The sequence below is a fragment of the Columba livia genome, chromosome Z (genome assembly GCF_036013475.1).
Source record: "Columba livia isolate bColLiv1 breed racing homer chromosome Z, bColLiv1.pat.W.v2, whole genome shotgun sequence".
In the NCBI taxonomy this organism is placed as follows: Eukaryota; Metazoa; Chordata; class Aves; order Columbiformes; family Columbidae; genus Columba; species Columba livia.
This window is the reverse complement of record NC_088642.1, coordinates 34,068,308-34,092,514: the sequence shown is the minus strand read 5'-3', so window position 1 is coordinate 34,092,514 and position 24,207 is coordinate 34,068,308. Positions and strand designations below refer to the sequence as shown.

General features: G+C 35.7%; 1 protein-coding gene across 3 annotated transcripts in view; it reads right to left on the bottom strand.

The window, feature by feature from the left end:
- The window catches only part of DTWD2 (DTW domain containing 2), an 87,584-nt gene that overhangs the window by 2,991 nt on the left and 60,386 nt on the right, over positions 1–24,207 (bottom strand). For 2 of the 3 annotated variants that reach the window (XM_065045347.1, XM_065045349.1), the window contains one exon: positions 3,687–3,833. In XM_065045347.1, the coding sequence (XP_064901419.1) occupies positions 3,687–3,833 (147 nt within the window). The remainder of the gene's footprint in view (positions 1–3,686; positions 3,834–24,207) is intronic. The other variant, XM_065045348.1, reaches the window with a different exon arrangement.

Sequence of the window (24,207 nt, the reverse complement as noted above, 5' to 3'; positions counted from 1 at the left end):
GCAGGAGCTTTCTACCAAGTAAAATGTGAATCATCCAAGTACACCAAAAAATCAAGTGACTAATACTGAGCATCCAATTAAATGCCCTTTTTCACCTTCCATGGTTTTCAACTTCAATTTGCCATCTCATATGCTGGGAATAGCACTACTTAATTCAGAGGGGTTATAAAAAAGTGCACAAATGTTTCTGAAGTTGGTTGCTATTGCAACATTCGTAGAAGCATCTTTGAGAAACTGACAGTTTTGTCATGGAAAAGTAGGTTGGGCCAATTCTGAGAGGTGGGGATAAAATAGAATATAGGACTGGGAATTGTAGTCACCAAGAAAACATTGACCCTCAGCCTGAATAAGACAGAAGAGCCAAAGAAGGAAAAATATGCCAACATTGTCCTAGCAAGCCAAAGCAAAAAGTAAATATACAAAACCCACTTTAATTTCAGAATTTCTCACTTTTAACTGCTACAGTAAAAAAATTACCTCCTTTAATTATAACATAAAAGCATATGATAACAACACTGTCATAGAATATACACAAGTATCTAGAAAAGTTTATTTACACAGAGTTCCAATTCATGACCCACATTTTCTTGTGTGGCCATACACTTTGTTCCAGTCTGGTTCTAAAGGCAATTGATTTAATGTTGAGGTGATTCTCTAGTGTCACAGAGGATGACACAGGGGTAGCATACTCTACACCAACTACAGAACCAATTTTTGACCTGGGAACCTTTTTTAGTAGGTGGAGGTCAAGTACCAAAACATTCATTATCTGATTGAGAGGGATAGGAATACCCCAGGGTGGACACTAGAATGCAGTGAATACGTGGATGAGTTTTAAATCTCTTTTCACAGACCCTTCTGTACTACATTCCAGGCACACAATCAGATTGCAGATCTGGGTCTACTGTTGCAAAACTACTCTTAGGTCTTTTGAAAAAGGCTTATTGAATTGACATTACTAATGTCAGCCACAAAAGATTAAATAGGACATTATCTTAATAATCTCTTCCATCACAGACTAGTGGGATCACAACTTGCAAGGAAAAGGCTAATGTTCAATTAGTATTCTTTGACCTGGGTTAAACTTAAAACTCTAGAACTCTTAAGTTCCAAATTCCTCCAGTGACATGTAAGAGTTGTGAGCTGGCTGGCAGGAAGACATAACCCAGTGGCTCGTGTTCCGCAGCTGCAGGAGAAAGGGAGGTCAGTGGGAGAGGCTAACAAAAGCACTTTATCTTTGAGATACCCCCTTGCAGCTTTGCATGCAGTGATATATTCAATTGCCTGTCTCAAAGTGATCAGCTTTTGGGTTTTTGAGAGTTAAATATTATCTTGCTGTGCACTGACTTCAGAGAACCATTTAGAAATACTGATCTATTTAAAAATATAACCTTTATTTGACTCCAGTAAATATTCCAAGACCAATACATACTATAAAGGAAATTAATCCTACCTGTCTGCTAACTAAATTAAACTTTTTAGAGTCTAGCATCTGTTATTCTCAATGACATTTGTCAGTTCAGTAATTTTAAATTCAGATATTAACTAAACAAGTTAACCATAAATTGAAAGATAGTTAAATACCTGAATATCCAATGTAAGAGAGACAGAAACTTTACTGATACTAATTTCCCAATTTTCTTAAGTTTCTCACATGTTGAAATACTTTTCTTTTTAAAGTTATATCCAAAAATATTTTACAAATTCCCAACAGCCTCAACTGAAGGAATACTGTTCCCCACGATCAGACTATGAAGACAATGGTGAAAATATCTGAATGTTTCTATGACAATTTTGTTCTCAAATGAAGTAAACAATCATTTTAAGGTATGCATACATATACATTACCTCCTAACATCTATTACAGGATGTACAACTTAAAATGAACAAATTCTCCTGACTTTAAGTGGCTTCAGGTTTTACCTACCATTAGGAAAAAGCACAAGAAAGTCAATGGCACAAAGCCTTCAAGAGCCAGCACAAAAATCTAATTCCAAGCACTGTTTGCCACATTATTCAGTAACAATGAACTACTAATCAACTAAATAATAGTCATGCCTTCCTGGCTTCATGAAAATTAGACATCAGAGTGATTACAGGCTATAAGTTCTGTCAAATTTATTAATATCTTCCTTTGCTACAAAGTACTAATAATACTTTAGACTGAATATAACTTCAGTAATATGAGTGCAACATGTAAATTCCATACATTATAGCAACTGAACAGTTGTTAGCAGTTGTTGATTATAGTTAATTAACATAGTAGAAAAAAAAAAAACAGTTTAATACAAGTAAAGGAAAACTTTGTTTTGTTTTTTAAAATCAAACTAGCATGTTAAATTTGTGCAACTTAGTATATTACATGTCTGGTACACAGTCTATATTTTGAAGTTTTACAACAAAAAATGTCAAGGGAACTTAGAAAAACACCACAGGAAGAGGTAACTACAACAGCACATCTCTTCACTATTTGCTGTGCAATATACACAGTAGTACTTCTATTTGTCTTGGCCCAAGTCTCCAACTGTCATCTCTACAGATTTTCATTCTGTATTGTGGCAAGCACAGCATATACGATATGCCCCATAAATCAACTTAAAAAAAAAAAAAAAAGAAAAGGAAAAAAAAGTAATGTAGAGGTGAAGAGAATCTGAGTCACTCTTCTCATCATATTTAGAATTACAGGAAGAAATGAGTAAGAAAGTAGTATAAGATGAGAGGATGTGATGGGAAAGAATAATGAGGTAGAAGGACAGAAGTAACTGGAAAATACTAGGATTGCTGAGTTAAAAATGCATAAAACTTACAAGAGCAAAACAGTGAACAGAAAAGACAAATGGAAAAATGGGGGAGAAGAAAATGGAGACTGAGTAACAAGTACAGGAAAAAGGCAACTCAAATCCTGAGACAAATGAACCCGAAGATTGCACAGTGAAAACTTGTAAAAGGGGAAGTACCTGGGGAAAGTACTAGACAACTAAAGAAAATGAAGAAAAAATAAGAAAGAAAAGAAAAAAAAAAAAGGAGGAATTTAAGAAATGGGTTAGGAATGCAGCAGTTGTTTTCAGTAACCAATCTATTACTCCACACACAAAATGGGCTGCCAGGGTAAAACTGGTCTATAAGACAAGTGGTCTTCATTCAGCCTTGGTGGACATTGCAGGACCAAATACAGCCTGTTACAGGACATGATCTGGCCCTAACTAGTACTTTAAACATCATCAATGCAAGATTTTTAGCCCTGAGTCTTGCCAAGGTTTATCTTCAGACAACTCTTTGTGGCAAAAGAGCCAATCTAATTCCATTATAGGGTAGAACAGAAAATGCTGTACCACAAATTAACACACTGAAAAGAGGAATAGCAAAACAAACATTCAAGGCCTTTGTATCTAACAAATTCCCTCAGCAATCTGACAGCAATGTTGAATACAGAATAGGAAGATTATAGAGGCTTTTGGAACACAACAAGAAAGAGTCACAGTAATCTGAACCAAATAAGAGTTAATAAATATCTGAAGAAAAATAATTTCTATTGGTACATTCCTGTTTTAGTTTGCTATGCAAAACAACTATTACAATGCTGTTAAGACTTCGACAGTCAAATATGACATTAACAGCTAAGTATCTTTGCTGCCCCTCTACTACTCATAACAGAAAAACTCAAATGTTTAAAATCAGTTACATACCTCTTGTATACTCTTATTTTTTTCCATGATAGTAAGAGCAACAGCTGCACACTCCAGTGTGGAGAGACATGTGTTTGTTGGTTGTGTACGAATTACGTATTGACTTGAAATGTTGTTTTTTACCTGCACCTGAAAAAAAAGCAAACTCTACTAAAATAAACAGGTCCGTATAGCAAAAAAGGATACTTCTTCTTTACACTAAGCAAAACACAGTCCCTTCCCCTCTTTGGTCAACTGCCGTCTTTCCCTTTTGCTCTTTTGTCTCCCAGTAGCCAATGACCTTATGCTACTGTTAAATATACTATAATACCTGTGAGTTGCCACTGGAGACAAGAACTGCATATTTGTTGGTGTACAAACACACAAAGAAATTACAATTGTCTGTTAGAGAACGACTGAGGGAAATTTTAGGAACCAATTTCACTTGCCACAGATACCATATAACAAAAATAAAACTAGTTCTCTATGCTTGTTTTATTGAACACTCTAGATCCACATTTTAAAAGTCTTTCATTCAGAACTTGACAAACTACATTTATTCATATAATTTTCTAGGTCACTGATCAGAACTTTTTGCTTACCTAAATCATGCTTGAAAATAATTTATTGGCTCTGCCTCAAGTGATAACCACGCTATACTCTCTCACAACAATTCTCTTTTATTTTTCCACCTTTTCAAAAAATTAGGGGCTGTTCCCCATGGCCATCATAACAGTGCTCCCATTCTGTATACCAGAGATTTTTCAGCACTTGTCACTTCATCCAGTGTTTCTCCTCTTCACTTTTCCCATTTTTGCTTTCAATTGTAGTGCATCATTTTCCTTCATTTGTTTAACATGCAGTCATCCATTCTTTAAAGTTCAAGATACCTCATTTAAAAAAGGGTAACTCCAAACTGCTGAAGAAACTTGAATGTATAAGATCAAATTCTAACACTTTACCTGACCCAAACTTAATAGGAATTAAAAATAAATGAATAAAAAGGTGAAAAGAGAAAAGCCGTTCTGGAAAGAACAAATAAGTTAGCCGTCAAAGCTCAATATGCTCAAATATAGGATTCGTATAATCATGGAATGGTTTGTATTGGAAGGGATCATGCAGTTCCAACCCCACTGCCATGGGCAGGGACACCTTCCTCTAGACCAGGTTGCCCAAGGATGCAGCTTCCACAGCTTCTCTGGGCAGCCTGTTCCACTCCCTCAACACCCTCACGGTGAAGAAATTCTTCCTTATATCTAAATCTACTCTCTCTTTCAGTTTAAAGCCATTTCCCTTTGTCCTATCACTGCATCCCCTTGTAAAAAGTCCCTCTCCAGCTTTTTTGTAGGTCCCCTTTAGGTACTGAAAGGTTGAAATAAAGTCTCCACAGATCCTTCCCTTCTCCATGCTGAACAACCCTGACTCAGCCTGTCCTCACAGGAGAGGTGTTCCATCCCTCTGATCATTTTAATGTCCCTCATCTGGACTCATTCCAACAGGTCCATGTCTTTCTTACTATGGGGGCCTGAGAGCTGAATGCAGTATTCCAGGACAAGACAGAAAAATGTACCTTTGTAACAGAAGAACTTGCTCATCAAAGGAAACTTTTTTATTTTTTTTAATGCTAGTCTTGTTATTGGGTAGGCTTGAAGGACAAAAAACATGCACATATCAGAATGCATTAAAAGTTTCTAGCAAGGATTGTTTAGATAGTTTGGAGAGATAGATCACTTTCAACAGCCAAAGAATACACACTTGGGCTGAGATATTCAGATGATGAATGCACAGTAGTAATGTAAATAATACCATATACTAACATTATGATTTTTTGCATTATGTAAAAATACATTTGTATTCTTTTTACAAGTGTAATACTGGAGGTGTCATTCTAATTAAATAATTTTAAGATCACATCTTCCAAAATCCATTTTGGCCCTTTTAGTGAAGACTAATGCCTTTGGTATTTTAAGGTTGTTTATAATAGTAATTACCAGAAATGCATATTTTTAATCAGGTTATATAATTACCAACTGTTAATTAAACTTCAAATGCACCACTGGTCTCAAAGCACATATAAATGTGTCTGTCTTGAACATACTTAAATATTTGAAAGGAAGGGTCACTGGTGATGATATACAGAGTTATTTCCTGAAAATTCAACAGTCATATTCACTTAAAACTCATTTTCCTTTCCTGCAGCTATTCAGCGTATTTCTCCAAATGATTTGGCACAATATATGACAAATTATCCAATACATTCCTATGAGTTACTGTAAAGCCGACTCTGATTATTTTGTATTTAAAGCCAAGCTAGTTGAAATAGTTGATTATACCATATCTGAAAACTCAGGGTCTTTAGTCTCTAGCTCTGTACTCGGAAAGAAAAGAATTTATACCATTATGCTTACTGTTACACTGTACCAGAAGCCTCTCATACAATCTTTATTTCATAGCCATACTGTAGAAATATCTACTGAATGAAAGATGTTTACAGTTTCCTGGATATTCAAGCACAAATTCAGTCCACATGCTGAGGAACAGATCCAGAGCAGATTCAAGGATGAAGCTAGTGGATATATACTAGCCCTTATCAACTACTTTGTTCAATTTGGTATTGAAAAATCAAAAGATAATGAATTGACTTAGGAGAAAAAATATAGAATTTAGACTTTAGTGTATATAATGAAATGCAAAAGAAAATTAAAATGAAATTAATATTTTCATTTGCTGTTCCTCAAGGTTTGCTTTGTTTTTACATTCCTTTTACTGTGACCATGTATGCTTGTCCATCATGACAGAACAGGAAGGCTAGTTGTTTTTTAAGTATACAGAGTTCTATACTGGAGGGAGCTTTTAGTCCCTACTTAGAGGTTCCTAAATGAGTATTAAAAACCAGGGCAAGCTCAGTCCCTTGTTTCTCCAGGATGTAGCCTGAGCAGCAGAGCAGGCACATATCCTCACTTCTTCTCAACAACCACATTCTTCAGAGAAGATCTCTACAGAGACTTGGAGAAACCAGCTCACAGACTACCTGAAGGGCACACTGGCTTCCCCCTCCTTGGACACAGACAACAATGCCTTAAGGCTTTCTTTTTTTGTAAGAGCTTGGAAAAATTCTGTCTGCTGTTTTCTGTACTTCATTTCTCAGGGCTCATGCCGAAAAACTTTTAATATCATCAGTATTCCAGAGAAAGGAAAATTATTCACAATTCCAAGATATGTTCTACAGAAGAAAGGCTACCTGCACTCCACCTTACACTGCGGAGCCAGAAGGTCTGTAAGTGTAGCTAACAGCTGACATCATACAAAATAACTTTCTATTCCTAACAGCAACAGCAAATGATTTTCTTCTTCTTTGCTGGGAAGAGTGAGAGAGAATGGAAAAAAGTGGTCCAAGTCCATTTTTCCAAAAATTATGTACTCACTGGGACAAAATGAAAATACGACAGACAGCACAGTGGTGGAGATCAGAGGCATAATATCTGACCAGGACAACTCCCTACTAGTCTATTAGTCTTCTTTCAACAAACGTGCATTTTACACTACTCTGCCCCAGAGAGGCACAGTATGTAAATATGAGATCCTTAGTCATCTGAGACACAGTCAAGAACGGCCTTTGTCTAACGCACATTCGAGACACTCACTGCATGACTGACTGACTATCAGAAACCAGGTATACTCATTGAATGAATAAAACACACCATGAGGAGCTCTACCAACCTACAGCATAAACTGAATGGTAATACGAAGCCCACACAACGTTTAAACCAAAATTAATTAATACAGTTAAAATATTTTTCAGATATGGGAAGAATATCTCCTTGGAAAAAAAAAGTTGCCTTTATATTTGAAATATTTGCTGTTTTCGAATGTGACTGGGTAGGAGGATGACTTCTCTCATTTTCGGCAAACAGGTCTAAAACTTGCCTTGCCTTTTGTGGAGCTGAGTTAGTAGTTTCTGAATTTCGAAAACACATAATGTGTATACGCAACCTATTAAAGTACATTTCCAAACAAAAATAATTATACTTCACAACTGTTTCTCCATAAAATCATAAAGATACCATGATACAATATTTTTTTATTTTTAGGTAGTTAAAGTGATTTACAAATCATATGCACACTTTGGAATAATTTTAGTTACTAACAAAACACAGCAATGTCAGGTTGAAAAAACAGCCTATTTAACACCACTCACCAAAATAAACAGTAGCAGAAAACAGAAGATGGGAACTATCTCAACCAATTCAAACTGGAGAGGGAAATTTAGATAAGCCGAATGCAATTACTCACTGGAATTCAGCCAAGACACTGAAATTACTGTATCTATTCTTTCTCTAAGTGCAAGGGAGTTGGGTAGCTTAGTTTGAAAGTTCTCAGGAGCTTGAAGCAACACACAGAATCAAGTTTTGTTTCTATGTGTAACTGAAGACCCAGAGTTTCCAAAAGCCTGAAAGTCAGCAATTCTCACAAACTGTTATGTTAACTTAATAAACACTGGCTCCTCTGCCACCCTCTTAGCAAATGCTACAGCCCTTGAGCATTTACAAAGGATTTCAACCACAGTAAAAACAGTGACCCTTCAAAATTTCTCAGGTCTGAGTTCTTCTTCCAGGGCCATCTTTGGAGATGCCCCAGGCAAGAACCAACCCAGCTGATCTTGTTCAGCTGTGCAGAACTCAGGGAAGCAAAAATGTTGCCTTCATTCCACGAAAGACCTGCTGTTTTAAATTTTCAAAATTTAAGTCAGTTAAGTCAAGCAACTGATTTCTGCTTTTATTTTATATATTAGGACTGGAGCTCTTGCAGAAAGCTCTGAGTGCTATCCTCAGCCCTCCTCTTAGTATCCTTTTATTTTTACCTTTTCTATGCCAATTTCTGCATCATGACTTTAACTAGCTTTACTCTCCAAACAGAATCCAGCATTATGCATCTGCAAGAACAGTCTATGAAGTTAGTATACCTTCCTCACAGTGCACACTTTCAACAATTCTTTGTTTTGTTTGTCCTGTTTTCTGCAATTAGACTACAGGCACCTCAACACAGACAGAGGAACAACACATCCTTCTGTGGCTTCTATGAAAATTCTGGCACTTATTCTAATATCCCCTCCTCTTTTACTTATGTTTACAATGTCCATACAAAATCTGAATTTCTGTTTGGGAATTAATTTGCTCAATTCTCAGAGAATGAAGTAAGAAAGTGCCATCAGTCATCCTGCTTAACAGAAGCAGTTGTTATTGTTTATAAGTACTGTTACTTTAATAAGTATCTTCTAGAAAAAATACCATAAACTATTTTTAAAGGAACTCAAAAAGCACAAAAAGCACAGAAGGAGTGCAACCATATCCTGACGCTTTCCCCATCATTCCAGAAGCTAAGCAAAAAATGCTTCTAAGCTGCTGAAGAGAACATTCTCTGTTTGCTACTGCACAACCAACCTCAGACAGAAAAGAGAGTCAGCCATGGAAAAGATCTTTCACTCGCTACCCAGTGTACCAGGAACAAGCACCTTTTACCTGTAAGCCAAAACAAAATATTTTCTATATGTTACACAAATCTCATGCAGTTTAAATAAAATTACCGTTGTGACAGAGAAGATAGCCTGAGTAAATTTAGTCTCAGCATGCTACTGAAAATTAAATCAAGAGTATAAATAAATTATTTTGTTCAAAACCTTGGCTTTAATTTAATCTGACATCTTAAAGGCACTTTGTTTCTAAATACTGGAGGGACTAACTGCCATGCAGCTGTCACAAATGGATAGGCTGAAAAAGTACATGGATGTCACAAAAACCTCTGCCCACTTTGCACATCTTTTGTTTGAATATGTACATATATCCATGGCATTCTCATGTATTTTCCATGTAAATTGCTGAACGAAGTCATAGATGACACTGTGACTTTTGGGTAAACCTGAAAAACAGCAATTTCTTCCATTTCTACAAAGTGACAAGATATTTTGCATATTGTCTTCAACAACTTCCAATGAAACCTGAAACCCTTCTCTTTGGGTATCCTGCAAACGCTTCCTCTCAGGCAATTGATGGTATCAGCTTAGATTCCAGTCTCTTACCACAGCAAGCCTTGGGATACCTCACTGCTGTTGTCATGGGAACTGTAGTAAATATGTAATATTCTGTCTTTCCAAGATAAACATAATTGCTTGTGCTGAACAGCACAATGTGATTGTATGTAGCCTCTACCTACTTACGCTCCTTGAAAGTCTGTTCAGAAGAACCTAAATTCAAAGTTGCAATTCAGATTAGCCCTTTCACAGATCAAAACCAGAAGCCTTCCTACACGCTTATAAAAATCACCGGTATGAGAGCAGTGCTCAGAATTTTTTTCATCAAATATGTCATAAATGTATGAAAATACATTAAATTTCTATGCACTTTCAGGAATGCCGTTTCTTTGTTTCAATTTAAGAACCAGATTTTAATGCTGTAGGGTATTACACACTAAAAACAAATGCTCCAGAAGAAATCATAAGAGCTACTCACTGAATGACATCATCAGCTGAATACAAGCCTACATGATGCCTCTTTGTTCCATGACTATGTCAAATAACACCTATTTTAAAAACATCACCTCTGTATTTCATTATGTCACTTTCCTGATACTATATAAACAAGTTTCAAAGAAAATAAACATCCTGTAATTTGATATATAGAAAGAAATGCTGGAGAATGCCATAAGTACATTCTGGTTAAAAGGATGTTTTTTAGAGTTTCACAACATTCTGACCTTTCTTTTAAAATATCTTTTTAATGAGGATAAATCAGGTTGTATGACGTATTTCTCTACTGTGTTCTATGCTTTCATTTTTAGACATAGTTGACTGATGGGATAAGAAACTAAACTCCAAAAGGAACATGCAATTCATAGATAAAGATTCTTAAATCACATCCCACAGAAAATTTTTGGGGTAGGAAAAAAAAGGGGGGGTGGGGGGGGAAGACAAACAAACCAAACAAAAACAACAAAACACACAAAAACAAACAACGACAAAAACCAAACAAGTATATGGACTTCCTCTAACCCTGCCGAACTTTTAGAGTGCTCTAATCAAAATTATTCAATAGAGATTCTTTCCCAAGAGATGGGCAAGGAAGCAATAACAAAGGAAATATGGCCTTTAAAAAGTAAATCAGAAAAAGCACAAATGTCTTATGATCATAAAAGATAATATTACAATCCCTACATGTAAAAAAAATGTGGTAAGTCAACGAGGGGCGAAAAAAATACTGTAAAAATTCATTTCCTATAGGCAGAAGGCAAGTTTCTCACACAGCAAGATTCCCACTTTTTAATTTAGTTTGTGTAGAGACTGGAGTATTTGATACACAAACATGAAACAGTTGAGAGAAGTGGAAGCTAAATACCTACTAAAGTTAAAAAACAGCAAGCAAAATACATACCTCACTTTTCCATATGTATCTGTAACCTAATCTATATGTCTACACTGATAATCTTTACGTATTACTCTGTATGAAATGAAGATAAAATTCAGGTTCCAAATAACATTTTTTTCCTTTCAGGAGAACCTGGTAATTCAAAATACTTAGTAACACGTATGCCGTTTTAAGAAAGTCCAACAAGTGCCTAATAATTCATTAGGCTACATATTTCTCTCTTTATGCACTAAGATCTACACAAAAACATGGAATAGTTTGCAGTTGCTTCCTTATAATTTCTTTTTTTTTTTTTTTTTTATAAAACTATGTACAACAGGCCCTTCTTCTGCCTATGCAATAACTTCTGAAGTGTTTTTACCAGGAATCTATCATTAAGAGTTTTCATAAGAAGTCAAATTTTGAGTGTCTTCTCAGAGATGCTAAGAGAATTCAACAGTTTAGCACTTGTTACATTTTGCAAAGTCAAATAAAATTGTGTCCTCATTAGATTGCCAAATAAGGTAGTAGAAACACCTCCAAACTATAATAGTTTAGAAGTATCACCAAAATAAACAATATTTTTGAAAGTTATATCCAAAAGTTGCTTATGCCCTCTGCATATTTTGAATCTTAAGGTTACATACAATATGGAATGGGTAAAATCACAAACTCATAATGTTTCAAAGCTTTTCCCATGATGTTTGTCATCACTTACACCAGTCATGGAAAATATATACCATGAAATAAGTGTCCACCCCAAAATAAGTTTGGAAAATAAACATATGCCTACATGAGAACCTCTTTTTTCAAATAAGAAAACAGGATATTCTGGTCCACATTTAATAGATAAGACGTAAACAGTAAGTACATACAAAAAAGAAAAAGTTAATCTCTTCAGTACTGCTGCTTTGCAGAAAGTAACTTACTAGATAAGTAACACGAACTTTCAAATTAATGAATATCTCCATCAGTTGAAGTTATCTAAAATGGCACTTTCTAAGGTGTCAAGACCAGGCTGCTGACAGCGACAGAGAAGTATCAGCCTCCAGTGCTGGAATGAGGCTGAAGTCTGTATGCTCTAATCCTGCTTTCATGGAAGACAAGACGTTGGACTTATGTCAGAAAATAATCTAAGCTCACTAACTCACAGTGCAAGTTTAGGCAAGCCACCTTCGTTCTCCGAGCTCCAAAGCCTCTATATGTAAGATGACATTTATGCCTGTAAATCACTGTGAAGGCTGAGTGAAGGGATGATGAAGAAACAGGAGACAAATGAGAAACAGTAAGTTCTGATGCTGAGGATAAGAAGAAGAACATCTTCCTTCCAATATTTTTGCAGGATATATTTCTAAAAAGCTATGGGAATAGTAAGGAGGAAAAAAAAAAAGGCAAATAAGAATAATGCCAATCTTTCTTACATACAGAAACAAAAGAAAATCAAGGTTCCCTTCACTACTTCCCCTGTGTTTCTTATGGAGTATTTACAAACACAAGAACTACAAATGAAACAAAAACAGACAAACAAAACCAGAAGGCCTCAATATCCTTAAAAAAGCAAAATAGTATGGTCTTCAGTTAATATAGATAACTACAATAAAGCTGAAGTGCAGACAAGCTGTAGCTCTAATCTAAAAGTAAAAGTTCAAATTCCTGTAAAAGAAGGCAGCTTGAGGCTGACCTAAGCAGCTTACATAAAACTAAGAGCTAACAGACAGTGAAACTGTAAGGAAAGGAAAGTCCTCACAGCTAGGAAAGAAGATAGGCCTGGTAATATTTGGACTATATATGTTGCACATATAATTGAAATACCATCTGGTTATGGTCTTACACTCTGAAACTGCAGGTTTTTACCTATAATTGGGGAATGACATCACTTAATGCTGCCATTATGCTACCTAAAAATAATTATATTTAAGTGTGAGTCATACAGGGCATTTCTGGCACTTCATAAAATGACTATGCATTTCTAGTTAATTTCCATGCATTTTATTTTTTTTGTATTTAGAGAAAGAAAGATCCAGAAATTACTTCTAGTAATATCTCTCTTGCTCTGCTTGCGTTTCAGAAATGAATGTCACGCAACAGATCAATATTTTATGTAGCACTATTCTTTTAATAATTAATACAACAGGAAAGTGCTGCAATTCAGTCAGTAAGCAGAGTACAGATCTAGAGAATAGGGTCATGCAATGAAGGAAGAAAATTTAATTACGTGTATTGTCACAGCCATTTAACTTTAATTACAGCAAATATCACAAAATTGAAAAGGAAAATTAAACATCTGAGTGTCAAAAAGTAGCATCAGTGCAATGAAATTGTCCTTTGGAATCTACTAATTACTTCTGTTTCCTCTGTTTTCTTTTTTTTTTTCTTATTGTATGTCAGTAGTAGTAAGCTCTTCTGTGGAAAGAAAAAAATGTGAAAGAAGCTCCTGAGAAGAACTTTGGCAAAGGCAGAAGAGAACATGTAAAAAGAAGACTAAAAGAAGGAAAAAGCCTTCAATTAATGTAGTTATTTGAAAGCAAGCTCAATCAAAATGAAAAATATTTCTAGTTTCCTTTTGACAAAGTGTTCATGTCCCATGAGAACTACAGCATGGGCACAAAGGTACAAAACAACCTAAACTGTTCTAGCAGCAAGATCTTAAGATATTCAGCAAAGAGTTTGACAATAATTACAAAAGAAATTGAAAAAAATAAATTATAAGCAAAGTTTCTGCCCAAGAGTGAAAATAGCATACACTTCTGACATCTGGCAAATTACCCAAGGCATTTCAGTCTTAAAGAAAACGTCACTTTATTGAGAGGTAATAAATACATACTTATGACCAGAAAAACGTCAAAGTGAACCAATGTCAGTCAAATTAACCCAAATGTCAGATGGACGGACTCCTGTTGATTGCTCACCATCATATCTCAACACTGTGGGAAGTCTTGACTAAGCTAATTCCCAGTTCTCTCCCCCTGGTCTCAGACTTCTGAAACAGCGATTTCTGACAGTCCTAGCTTAAAACACTTTGTTCTTTAGGGTTCAAAATGTTTTCTTGATTGTTTCTGTTCCAATGAGACAACAGCTAAAACCAGAATACATCAAACATTTCAGTATTTGTAAAAATTTTAACAATTATCGCTATTTTTTCAGTCATTACATAGAAGACGTGAGCTACTGACGTAATGAAAAGAAGTTTCTCTGCTGCATTAAAGATTACACAATTTAAAAACACCAACATAACTCAGAAAGAAAAGTTTACTATAAAAACTCACATACCTAGCTGTACAGTGTACAGATAACTGGGTTCTCCTACAGAATTATTAGTAAAATCACCAGTGTCAGACACATATAGATAAAAAATGTTTACAGAACAGATCAGTGAAAACAATGTATTTTCTTTCCGTTAGTATGAGGATGCATGGTTGAAAGCATACTACTTTCTGGGACCTACATTACTACAATTTTCCTCATTGCAACCATTGTTGGATGGCCTTTGTTGTCTTGGGTTCTGATTTGCCTTCGACCCATCTCCACCCATTATTCATCACTGTTCCTTTTTCCCTTGCAGAATCAAACTGGGCACTGCCCATTTACTCAGGTTCTATCTGTGAACCCATGCTCACCCCACAGAGGCAGCACAGAAACCATTAAGTCAAACGATTAAGTGCTATTCACTGGCATTCAGCATGAAGCAAGAGGGTATATTAGCGAAGACTTCTCGAAGCAGATGCTGATGTGACTGACCTGGTAGAAGATCAAAACTCTGGAAACTCAGGCAGCAGTTTGTGTTGACAACTGCCCAGTGAACAACGGGGAAGAAACAGAAATGCACAAGTTTTTCATAAATATTTCATCACATTGTCTTCCAAACTGTAACATACAAATTCAGGCCATGTTTATCAGACGCTGAGAACAAGGAAAAGTTCTCCCTGCCCAATACATTGCCAAAATTTTCTTTCATTGACTGGAGTTCAAGATAGCATATAATCCTGACATTGCAAAATTCTAGGCACTTTTCAGAAGAAAGCACATCAACTATAAACTGGTAGTAATTCTTCTAATTAACCAGTTTATGAGGTCAAGGATCATAGCTTCCAGTCATCAGTGACAGCTTTTGTAAACCTTTCCTTTATATTGAGGTCAGTGAAGTATTTTGAAAGTTTTCTGGAGTGCTATGGTATTTTAAATTACCCATAAGCATTCTTAACAACCTGATTTTATTGTTTGGAAACTGAAGCATGTTTAGCAGACTGTGGCCATCTTATGCATGGAGTGAGAATGCTACACAAAGGCCAAACAGGAGGCAGTAAATAAACTCAGCAGGGATCATCCTTTTATAAATGCAGTGCTGAGTAAGAGTATTTGTGTGGTATCTTGAAACTTTGCAGATTATAGACACAAACAAGTTCAGAAACAAATCATCCTGAAGGTTTGGCTCAAAAACATCTTGCTTACCTGAAATGTGCAACCTATTTTAATAGCTTTATGACATGCATTTATAAAGCACCTTTTATCACAGCATTCCTAAGACGTCATATAAATATGAGTAGCTGGCTGTAAATCAAGGTTTAAAAAAAGAAAACATATGGTAGCATTTACCTCACCTAATAGTAGGTCACTTTTTTTTCTAGTTCATTTAACAGTTCATTCAAGCCCATAAAGCTGTGTTGCAAAGACCATTTAATTCAGTTGGAAAAAAATGGGGGAAATTGAATTTAAGAGAATGTTTAATTACTCTGTGAAGAATTTGGCCAGGATGCCTGAGCTAGAAGCCCATCACTTATGGGATAACATCAGAAAAACCTCTGGTTTTGTTTTGTTTTGTTTAAATTAGTTGAAAGCACTGTAGCAAAACAGCATCTCCACCAACAGGAGCTCCCTGAACTCATCCTCCCTGGTACAGAAGTGAGAATATGCGCATGGAACTAAAAAGAGAGAATTCTGCTGACTGCTTTGTGCACACAGTACCAGCCATTTGGAATAACCTATCCCAAAGGGAAAGCCTTATGCCCCACAGCTTGCCACCTATTACACATGTCTCCTCAGTCATTCGCACACTGGTTGCCTGCAGCAGTCCGGAGAAGTCAGGAAGGCACCTTCCCACTTTGCCAATGGGACAGCGCCTCACCCTTGCACTGCGCCCTGCACATTTCTGAGTCTGTCTGAAAATCCTCACAAGGTGAGGTCCCAGCATAAAGATGAAGACACAAAAGACACAAAACTTGTGCATTGTGCATTAATTGCCAGGGTTTTGATAGCAGGGGACAGCAGTACAGATCTCAGTGGAAGAAGGTGCCGCTGCATTCATGCCTCATCCCCCAAAAATACATACATACATACAAATATATATATATATATATTTCAGGATTTGCATGAGAAACTTCTGTACACATCATAGAAAACCTCAAGCCAGTTGCCAAGGCTGAAAAACAGGAAGAGTAGGAACTAAGCAAGACAAAGAGACCATTCAGCTGGAACGGACTCAAGAACAAACAATAGCTCAACAAGGTATTAAGTTACATGTCATGGAAGTAAGTGTACAAAGGACTGCATATTGAGAGTCTTGTGTGAAGTTCACCTATCACCACATTTGATTACTACTACTTAACAATGTCAACTGAGATCCCATTTCTAATTAACTTCCTAAGGGATAAAATGTAGGATTTCTGAACCAGACTTACAAGGTTGTTTATTTATTTTTTTTTTAATTTGTAGTAAAAAAGTATCCCAAGTATCTTAAGTGAATATAAGTCTCAATAACCAGCTGAAGTTAACATTCTTTTTTATTAATGGAAGAGATTTCAAGGCAAAAAGTATCTCATCCAGAACAGTATCACCTAGGGATATGACGATTTAACAATTCTAAAACTCGTCCTGAATTTGAAATGTTGTCTTGTGTGTATGTAAAGTGCAAAATGTCTACAAGTAATGAAGTTAGATACTTGGGTTCTGCTCTTAAATGAGAATATATTATTAAGTAAATGCAAAAATTACTATCAAACGCTCAAGTGCTGAGGCTCAAGGACAACAAGAAAACCACTACTTGGACTATTGAGCTGTTCATTACATTAATATCTAGTAATTGCTCAGTGGCATGAGAAAGACTGGAATGAAATCTGAAAACTAAGGACAAAACTCTGCTATTCTTTATTTGCACACTAAAACACTAAGTAAACTCAACTTTAAATAAATGTAACTAGTTTGTCATATGAATAAATTTTACTTGTAAAAATATATCGCATCTAGTTGTCCCTTCGATTTAGAACTAATCCGACAAAGTGACCACTCTTCCAGAATGGCTGCAAAGTGTCTTGATTAATAGCAGGAACTTTCAAGACAAAATCTGGGGGGGGGAAAAAAGAAGTTTCTATAAAAAATATTGGCCTTACAAACTTCCAGGTGGCGAGGTCAAAAAAGTTTGCTTCAGCTTTCTCATATGCTGAAGATATAGGACTTTAATAAAAGAAATAGTTATTTCAAAAATAAAGTGATATGGGCAGAGCTGGTGAATCATAGCTTGCACTGTATTGGAAATCTAAACTTAAGAGGAGGAATGTGATCCAAGAAAAGAATGTGGGAAATCACAGAAGTGACTTGTTAAGTTAGTCCAGTAGTCAAACAAAACAAAACAACCCAATTAAGAAAAGGCAGAAGTATAGATGGAAAACAAAAAAGAGCAAAACATTGTCCGTTTTCTGTCTTCTCAGAAGAAGTTTAAACCAAACATATACAAAGACAACAATAAAGCAGAAAGAAGCAAGACAGAAGCTGCAAGTAAATGAGTGAATCTGAAGAAGCGAGCATTGCTGTTCAGAGAATAACTGAAATAAACAAAAACAAGAAAACAGACTTTCAGTTTTAACATGTGAAGTAGCCAACAGCAGGTGTATTAGCATAGCAAAATGATGCAACTGTAGGCTCCTGGAAAAATGGCTTCTTGTCTCTCCCAAACTCACCACCAGTTGCTACTTCTTATTTACACTGTCACCACGCACCTGAGGCCTCACTGAGTTTGTTTCAGGGCCTCCGTGTCATCTCCTCCTGGGTTACTGTGCCCCACATTATTTGATCTTTTCAATGCATTTTTTTCTACTTCCTCTTTTGAAGGAGGGACAGGGCAAAAGAAAATTTAATTTACCAAGTACGGGTTTACATCTATCCCTAAGAGTTGAAAAATTAACATAGGAAGCAGAAGCCTGTAGTAAAATACACATAGAAATACTTCCTCTGAATGTTTTTCTAGCCTCCAACAACTTGGGGATCTCAAAGGATGGAAGTGAAACTCTGGCATTTAACAATAATTTAATTCTTGATGGAGTTTTTTTCCATTACTTTGTCCAGTTACTTTCTGAACTTCAAAAATATACAAATTCCAACTGTGAAGAATTCCACTGCTTTGATATATGTGTGAAGAACTACTGTTTTTCCATTTGATCTCATCACTTATTTCCTTGATGGCTTAATCTATTGGCAAGGATGGTCAACAATTGGTCCATATTTACCCGTTGTGTGTCACTCATGCATTTGTAAATCTTTATCAAGCCAGACCAGTTGTCTTTCCAGTTAAAGAATAGCCCACTTTGCTGTTTCTTATATGCAACACATCCCATATTTTCCTTATTTATTCACTTTCTTTGAACCTCTTCTAGGTATTTGTGATTTTGTTGTTGTCTTGTTTTGTTTTTTAAATAGGAGGGCTGTGGGTCTGAAAGAGACCACACACATGCAAAAAAGGAGATGTGCATGCAATATTAAACTTATTTTTTCACTTTCGCCACTGAACAGGGTTTTTTCTTCAAACTTGTTATTATGATCCCAAAATCTCATTCCCAATGAGGGAATTGCTCAGTTAGGAGTTTTGGGGGTTTTTGTATTATTGATTTGTTTGGTTTTTATTTTGTTTTAAATAAAAATCAGATTATCTTTGGTGTATGCTTTCATTACCATTTATGTATAGCAAATCTCCTGTGCTATGTTAATGTCCACTTATTGAGCTTCGTACTCTTTCTACAACTCTTCACAGATGGTCCTTCCCATTACCACTCTAAATTACTACCATGACCAAATTTTATCAACTAGTCAACCCTCCTTTATATTACTTCAGAATATGCTGAACAGCATGGATTCATTGGGGGCTTCACAGATGACCTCTACAAACTGTAAAATAAAATTACAATAGTTAAGAAAACAGACAAGTTACTACTACCTTGCTTAATAATTTCTGCATGAGACACTTATTGTTCCTATGACACAGAGGGTATTTGGTGAGGGCACTTGCCAAAGTTACCTTTGCACATTACTTTAGTCAGATTGCTTCTGAAAGAGTCATGGAGCAGGTGGGTAAAGAGCTCCAGTAACTTTGTGAGATATGTCAACTCTTTTAAAGGGCTGCATTGGGCTAGCCCAATACTGCATATTTATGCACGGATTTTTAATTCTATTCTCTGTTATCTTTTCCATTATTTTTTTGGTACAGGCATTACTGCAGCCTCCCTGGATGTGTTGAAGGATAAGAAAAACACAGCCAGTAACACGCAGTACTAGAGGAACAATCACAGACGGTGATAATCTTGAACTGTGGAGATGTCCAGACTTCCTGATTCCTACACCCTCCAAGTCTTCAGTCTTGACTGGGTGAGACAGCAATCAGGAATGATTGTCCTCAGAAAACTGCCAATTATAGAGCTGAACATAAATTTTGTGGCTGAAAGATAATTCTGAGATACTTTATGCTTCTTTCAATAACTTCAATTGCACCAGAAGCATCCTAGAAGTTTAAAGCATCAGTTGGAATGACTTTGCTTCCTTAGAAGGGGGTGCACATCCTTATACTGACATCATGATGCCTGACACCCGGGAGATTAGCACCTCTTCTGACATAGGTATTTTATTTGTGTGCCAAATATTGACAGGTATTTAGATAAATGAAATTATAATTAAGATTTTAAATTGCATTGGTCCTCATTAAAAATGCTCATATAGAGCCTGTTTTGTGTGAGTGGAAATACATTCTGACTATTAAAGGTTGTTCTTCTCCAAGGGCTACTGCAGATGCTCTCAAGGCTGATCAAAAACTCTAGCCTCCAAAGTCTCTAAATATTCATTAAAATTACTATAGACAGTGTTGGCCGAAACCTCTGTACACAAATATTCTTGTAATTTCTGGCTACTTCTGCCATATGTTCTCAAGGTGGCGTTTGGTATTCTCACTTCTCTTGCGAAAGAACAAATACACAAATAATTTTCAACTATTAAAATACAATTTAAAATAATCCAGATGTACTGATGATTCCGTGATCTCAAAGCTACCTCTCAGTTTTTAAAAGCACAAGCAAGTCTGTGGGCAGACTTGGATATCAAAAAAGCGGCTCACCTGATGACTAGTGCTTGGGTCAGAACAAACATGCCCACTAATGCTCACTGCTAGTCAAGCACATTTAAGCATATAGTGCAAGCTGAGCTGAATGGTAAACCTCAAGGGTTAAAAATCAGCTGGGAGAAACTAGATTTTAGCTGATTATATCAATTTTCATATAACAAAAGAAGTACAAGGAACACAAAAGAGATGTGTCAGAAATTGTGAAAGCATAATGGAAAAATAAAATGAGTTGTTGAATATTTGAAAAACAGCAAAGCTGTGATGAATGTATAAACAGACAGGATGATTTGTTGGCATTATTATTGTCATTAACCAGCAGAAGAGTGCAGAAACAAAGAACTAGAGAGTGGAAGTGAATATGAAGTAACCCCCAGTTTCAAACCACAACCACTCATGCATGAGCTGACACACCATTCAAGCTTACAGTGAATTTCATAAGCCAGAAGCAAAAATTACACAACCTGTGCAAATGGTAAACTTACAACTAGAATATTTTAACTTAATGAAAATACACTGTGCTCTTCTGAAATGTTCAGAAATTATTTTATGACTACAAAATGTCAAGGTATTACACATTACTAGGTGTAAATATTATGCATAACAACAGAGGAAGAAAAATCAAAATAATTACAAGTGAATTACACTTCAGACCTCATTCCTGACTGTCTGGAATCACATTTCTCTTGACTGTTGGTTAGATTGATGTCATCTTACAGGGAAACACTCACAGTTTTCATACATACCTGAATTTCCAGTTTAAATTATTTTTTGATACCGGAATACCAGTATACGAATTCCTCCCTCACCCCAAGTCGCAAAATCAACTGTGTAGCACTTTTGAAGTTCAGCATTTCTAAGGGATGGATAATTTTTTTCCTTCTGCAACTATACAGCATAAGCATAATTACCCAAAGGACATGTTCATCAGCTGTTTGTTTGAAAAAGGAAAAAGAGGTATCAGGTGACAGAAAGAGCGCATTCAGGTATTGGATAGCACATGCTTGCATCTACAACACAAACAAATAAAACTGATTCACTTATTACTTACTTCTGATAAGATAATAAGTACTTGGGATATCTTGCCTACATTTTTACATGTGTGCTTGTTACTAGTTAATTTTTTCAACCTTTTTTGGCACTGAAGTAGTAGAAGGTCAAATGTTTTTTTTAGCCATCTGTTCCCACTACGCTATGTTTATCTCCTCATAAACAGAAGCAGCTTCACCCACAGAGCTCTGTGATTGCTTTGTTCAATGTACCACCAGCCTAATGGTGCTGCACAGCAGCCTGCTGTGCAAACCAGCTAATTCTTCCCTCTGAACTAATTGCGTCCCCTGCTCCAAGTTAATGCAATGCTTTTTCTGCATTACCTTTGCAAACCACAACAGCTGTTGCAATACAGTCTGCAGCGCATACTCTAATGCTTGTGGCTTCTTCCTCAGTTGTGGCTAAGCAAAACTTCCTGAGAGAACACGCTTATATAAAGGGTGTCACTCATGGAGTACAAGGCATGATCAATGTAATCATATTAAAAAACTATAAAAGTCACCTAAACCATATGTCTCATAAGTTTCCGCTATCAAGTTTTTCCAAGCTCTTGTGTCATTTGTAAAAATTCCAGAAGGTAACAATGATTCCAGATCAGGACATAAATTTAAATATTTTCTTTAAAGTTAAATTTATTATATCCATAAATATATTTCCTCCAGGACTTTCTAGAAGAGCTCAATTGAAATTTCTTCAAAGATTCTTCTCAAAGAAAAAAGCTCAGCTGAGCTGCTGATTAGAAAAACTTTTTATTGAAGATATTCATATTTCAATACTAATTTAAAACAACAAAGTGTATTAAAATATCCTACAGTATCTTTAAAATAATTCTATATAGCAATTTGTATTGCACAAAATCAGTGAAGCCGTGAAGGAACACAATAAAATATTATCTTCTCACGCCTCCAATGTATTGTCTTTGTAGCATATCTTGCAATTAAGAATTGTTACTGCCTTAATCACTAAAATAGTTATTCTCTAGCTACAGAATACTGATTAAAAGCTCAGATCACCATTTGTTGAAAAATTTTAGTTATAACAGTTCCTTTTTCATTTATAGATATTGTCTGTTGGAATTGTAACTTCTTTTCCTTTCATACCTCCTTCTTTAGATATAGTCGTATCTACTTCATTCTCTTCCTGGAACAAAAATCTACCTCCTTAAATTCCAAATACAATTATGTTCTACTCATTTTGATCTTGCAAAACTCCATTACTAGCCCGAAGTTTCAAAACACAAAACAAAAACTCCTTATTCAGATGAAGAACCATTCACAGAGTATTTAAATATGAACTATAAAGTAGGAAAATAGGAAATTATGTATAAATTGGAAAAATCTAGAAAAACCCTACAGCATTGGGCAAAGTGTCTAGCTCAATGAGAAAGATGAAACACCCAACAGTCACAGGGTGAACAAAATTCAATCTGTAAGACTGAAGACAGCTTCAGTATAATCTTTTACCACATGATTGCTAATTTCAACTGTTTACACCAGAGGCAATGTAGGCCCACTGGTGAATGAGGTGGGTGCCCTGGTGACAGAAGATACAGAGAAGGCAGTTACTGAATGCCTTCTTTGTCTCTGTCTACTCTGCTGAAGGCAGAAGCAGTGTTTGAGAACTCCAATGTCATGAAAACTGCTCCACATTATTTGAATAACAGCAAGTTTCAACTAGCATATAAAATAAAAATCAAACAAAATATTGACTTTAGCTTTGGTATACTTAGTAACAAACTAACTACCCATCACAGTTTAAAAAACATACTTTAATACACTTAATACTCCAAGAGTCACTGTATTTTTCAGTTTCACTAAGAATTTAAACACTTTAACATAGGAGTTGCAATGCAATTCCCATAAAAGTACTGTATGGATAGCAGAATACTCTTCTCCTTTAAAAAAAGATCAGATAAAAAGTACAGAGTGATAATTTAGACAGGTTGTAACTGCAAATGTTTAAGGCTGTGAACCATGCAATGCAGAATTCAAGTACGCACATAGAAGCAAACCCGCTATTAATGTTTTTATATTCCTGCTGTCTGCTCATACTTTTCACTAAGAGCTTAGAGATGATCATTTGCTTCATAACCCAAAGCCTCAGAAATGTCTCAGAAAGTAATTCTGTGATTCACCCCAAAGGGAAAACATATCCAACAGTTCACTTTTGCAAAGTCTTAAACCTGCTATATAGGCGCACACTGCAAGGGAGTGAAGGTACACGGCAGCCTGTTAACAATTAGTGCCTGAAAGACTGATCCCTGAGCTTTCAGGGCTATCATGTACTTGCATGTTTTTATCCATGTTCATATACAGGGTGTTCCAGATTAAAATCACCACACTTACTTTTGCTTCTACATCTGTAAAGTTTTGTACAAAACAAAACATTTTAAAATCCAGAAGACTGTTATGAGCAAATAAAGTTTCTACAAAATCACTTGTAGATGTGATTTATACCTAATCTTTCTGGTGTAACAGGCTCCTACAGAAAGACTACATTTGTTTGTAAACACCAAATGTTTTTTTCATTTCCTGTAGTTCACAAATACATCTTAACATCTTACTGAAATATAAAGTAATAGTAAAGCAAATCTAAAGTAAAGTACTAAACTGTTTTAATTGAATTTTTAAAATACCGTAACTTATTAAATATCAGTAGTTCTTATGAAATTATGTAAGTTTTGGGAAAAACACACTTCAATCAAAATCACAGAACCAAATAAAGC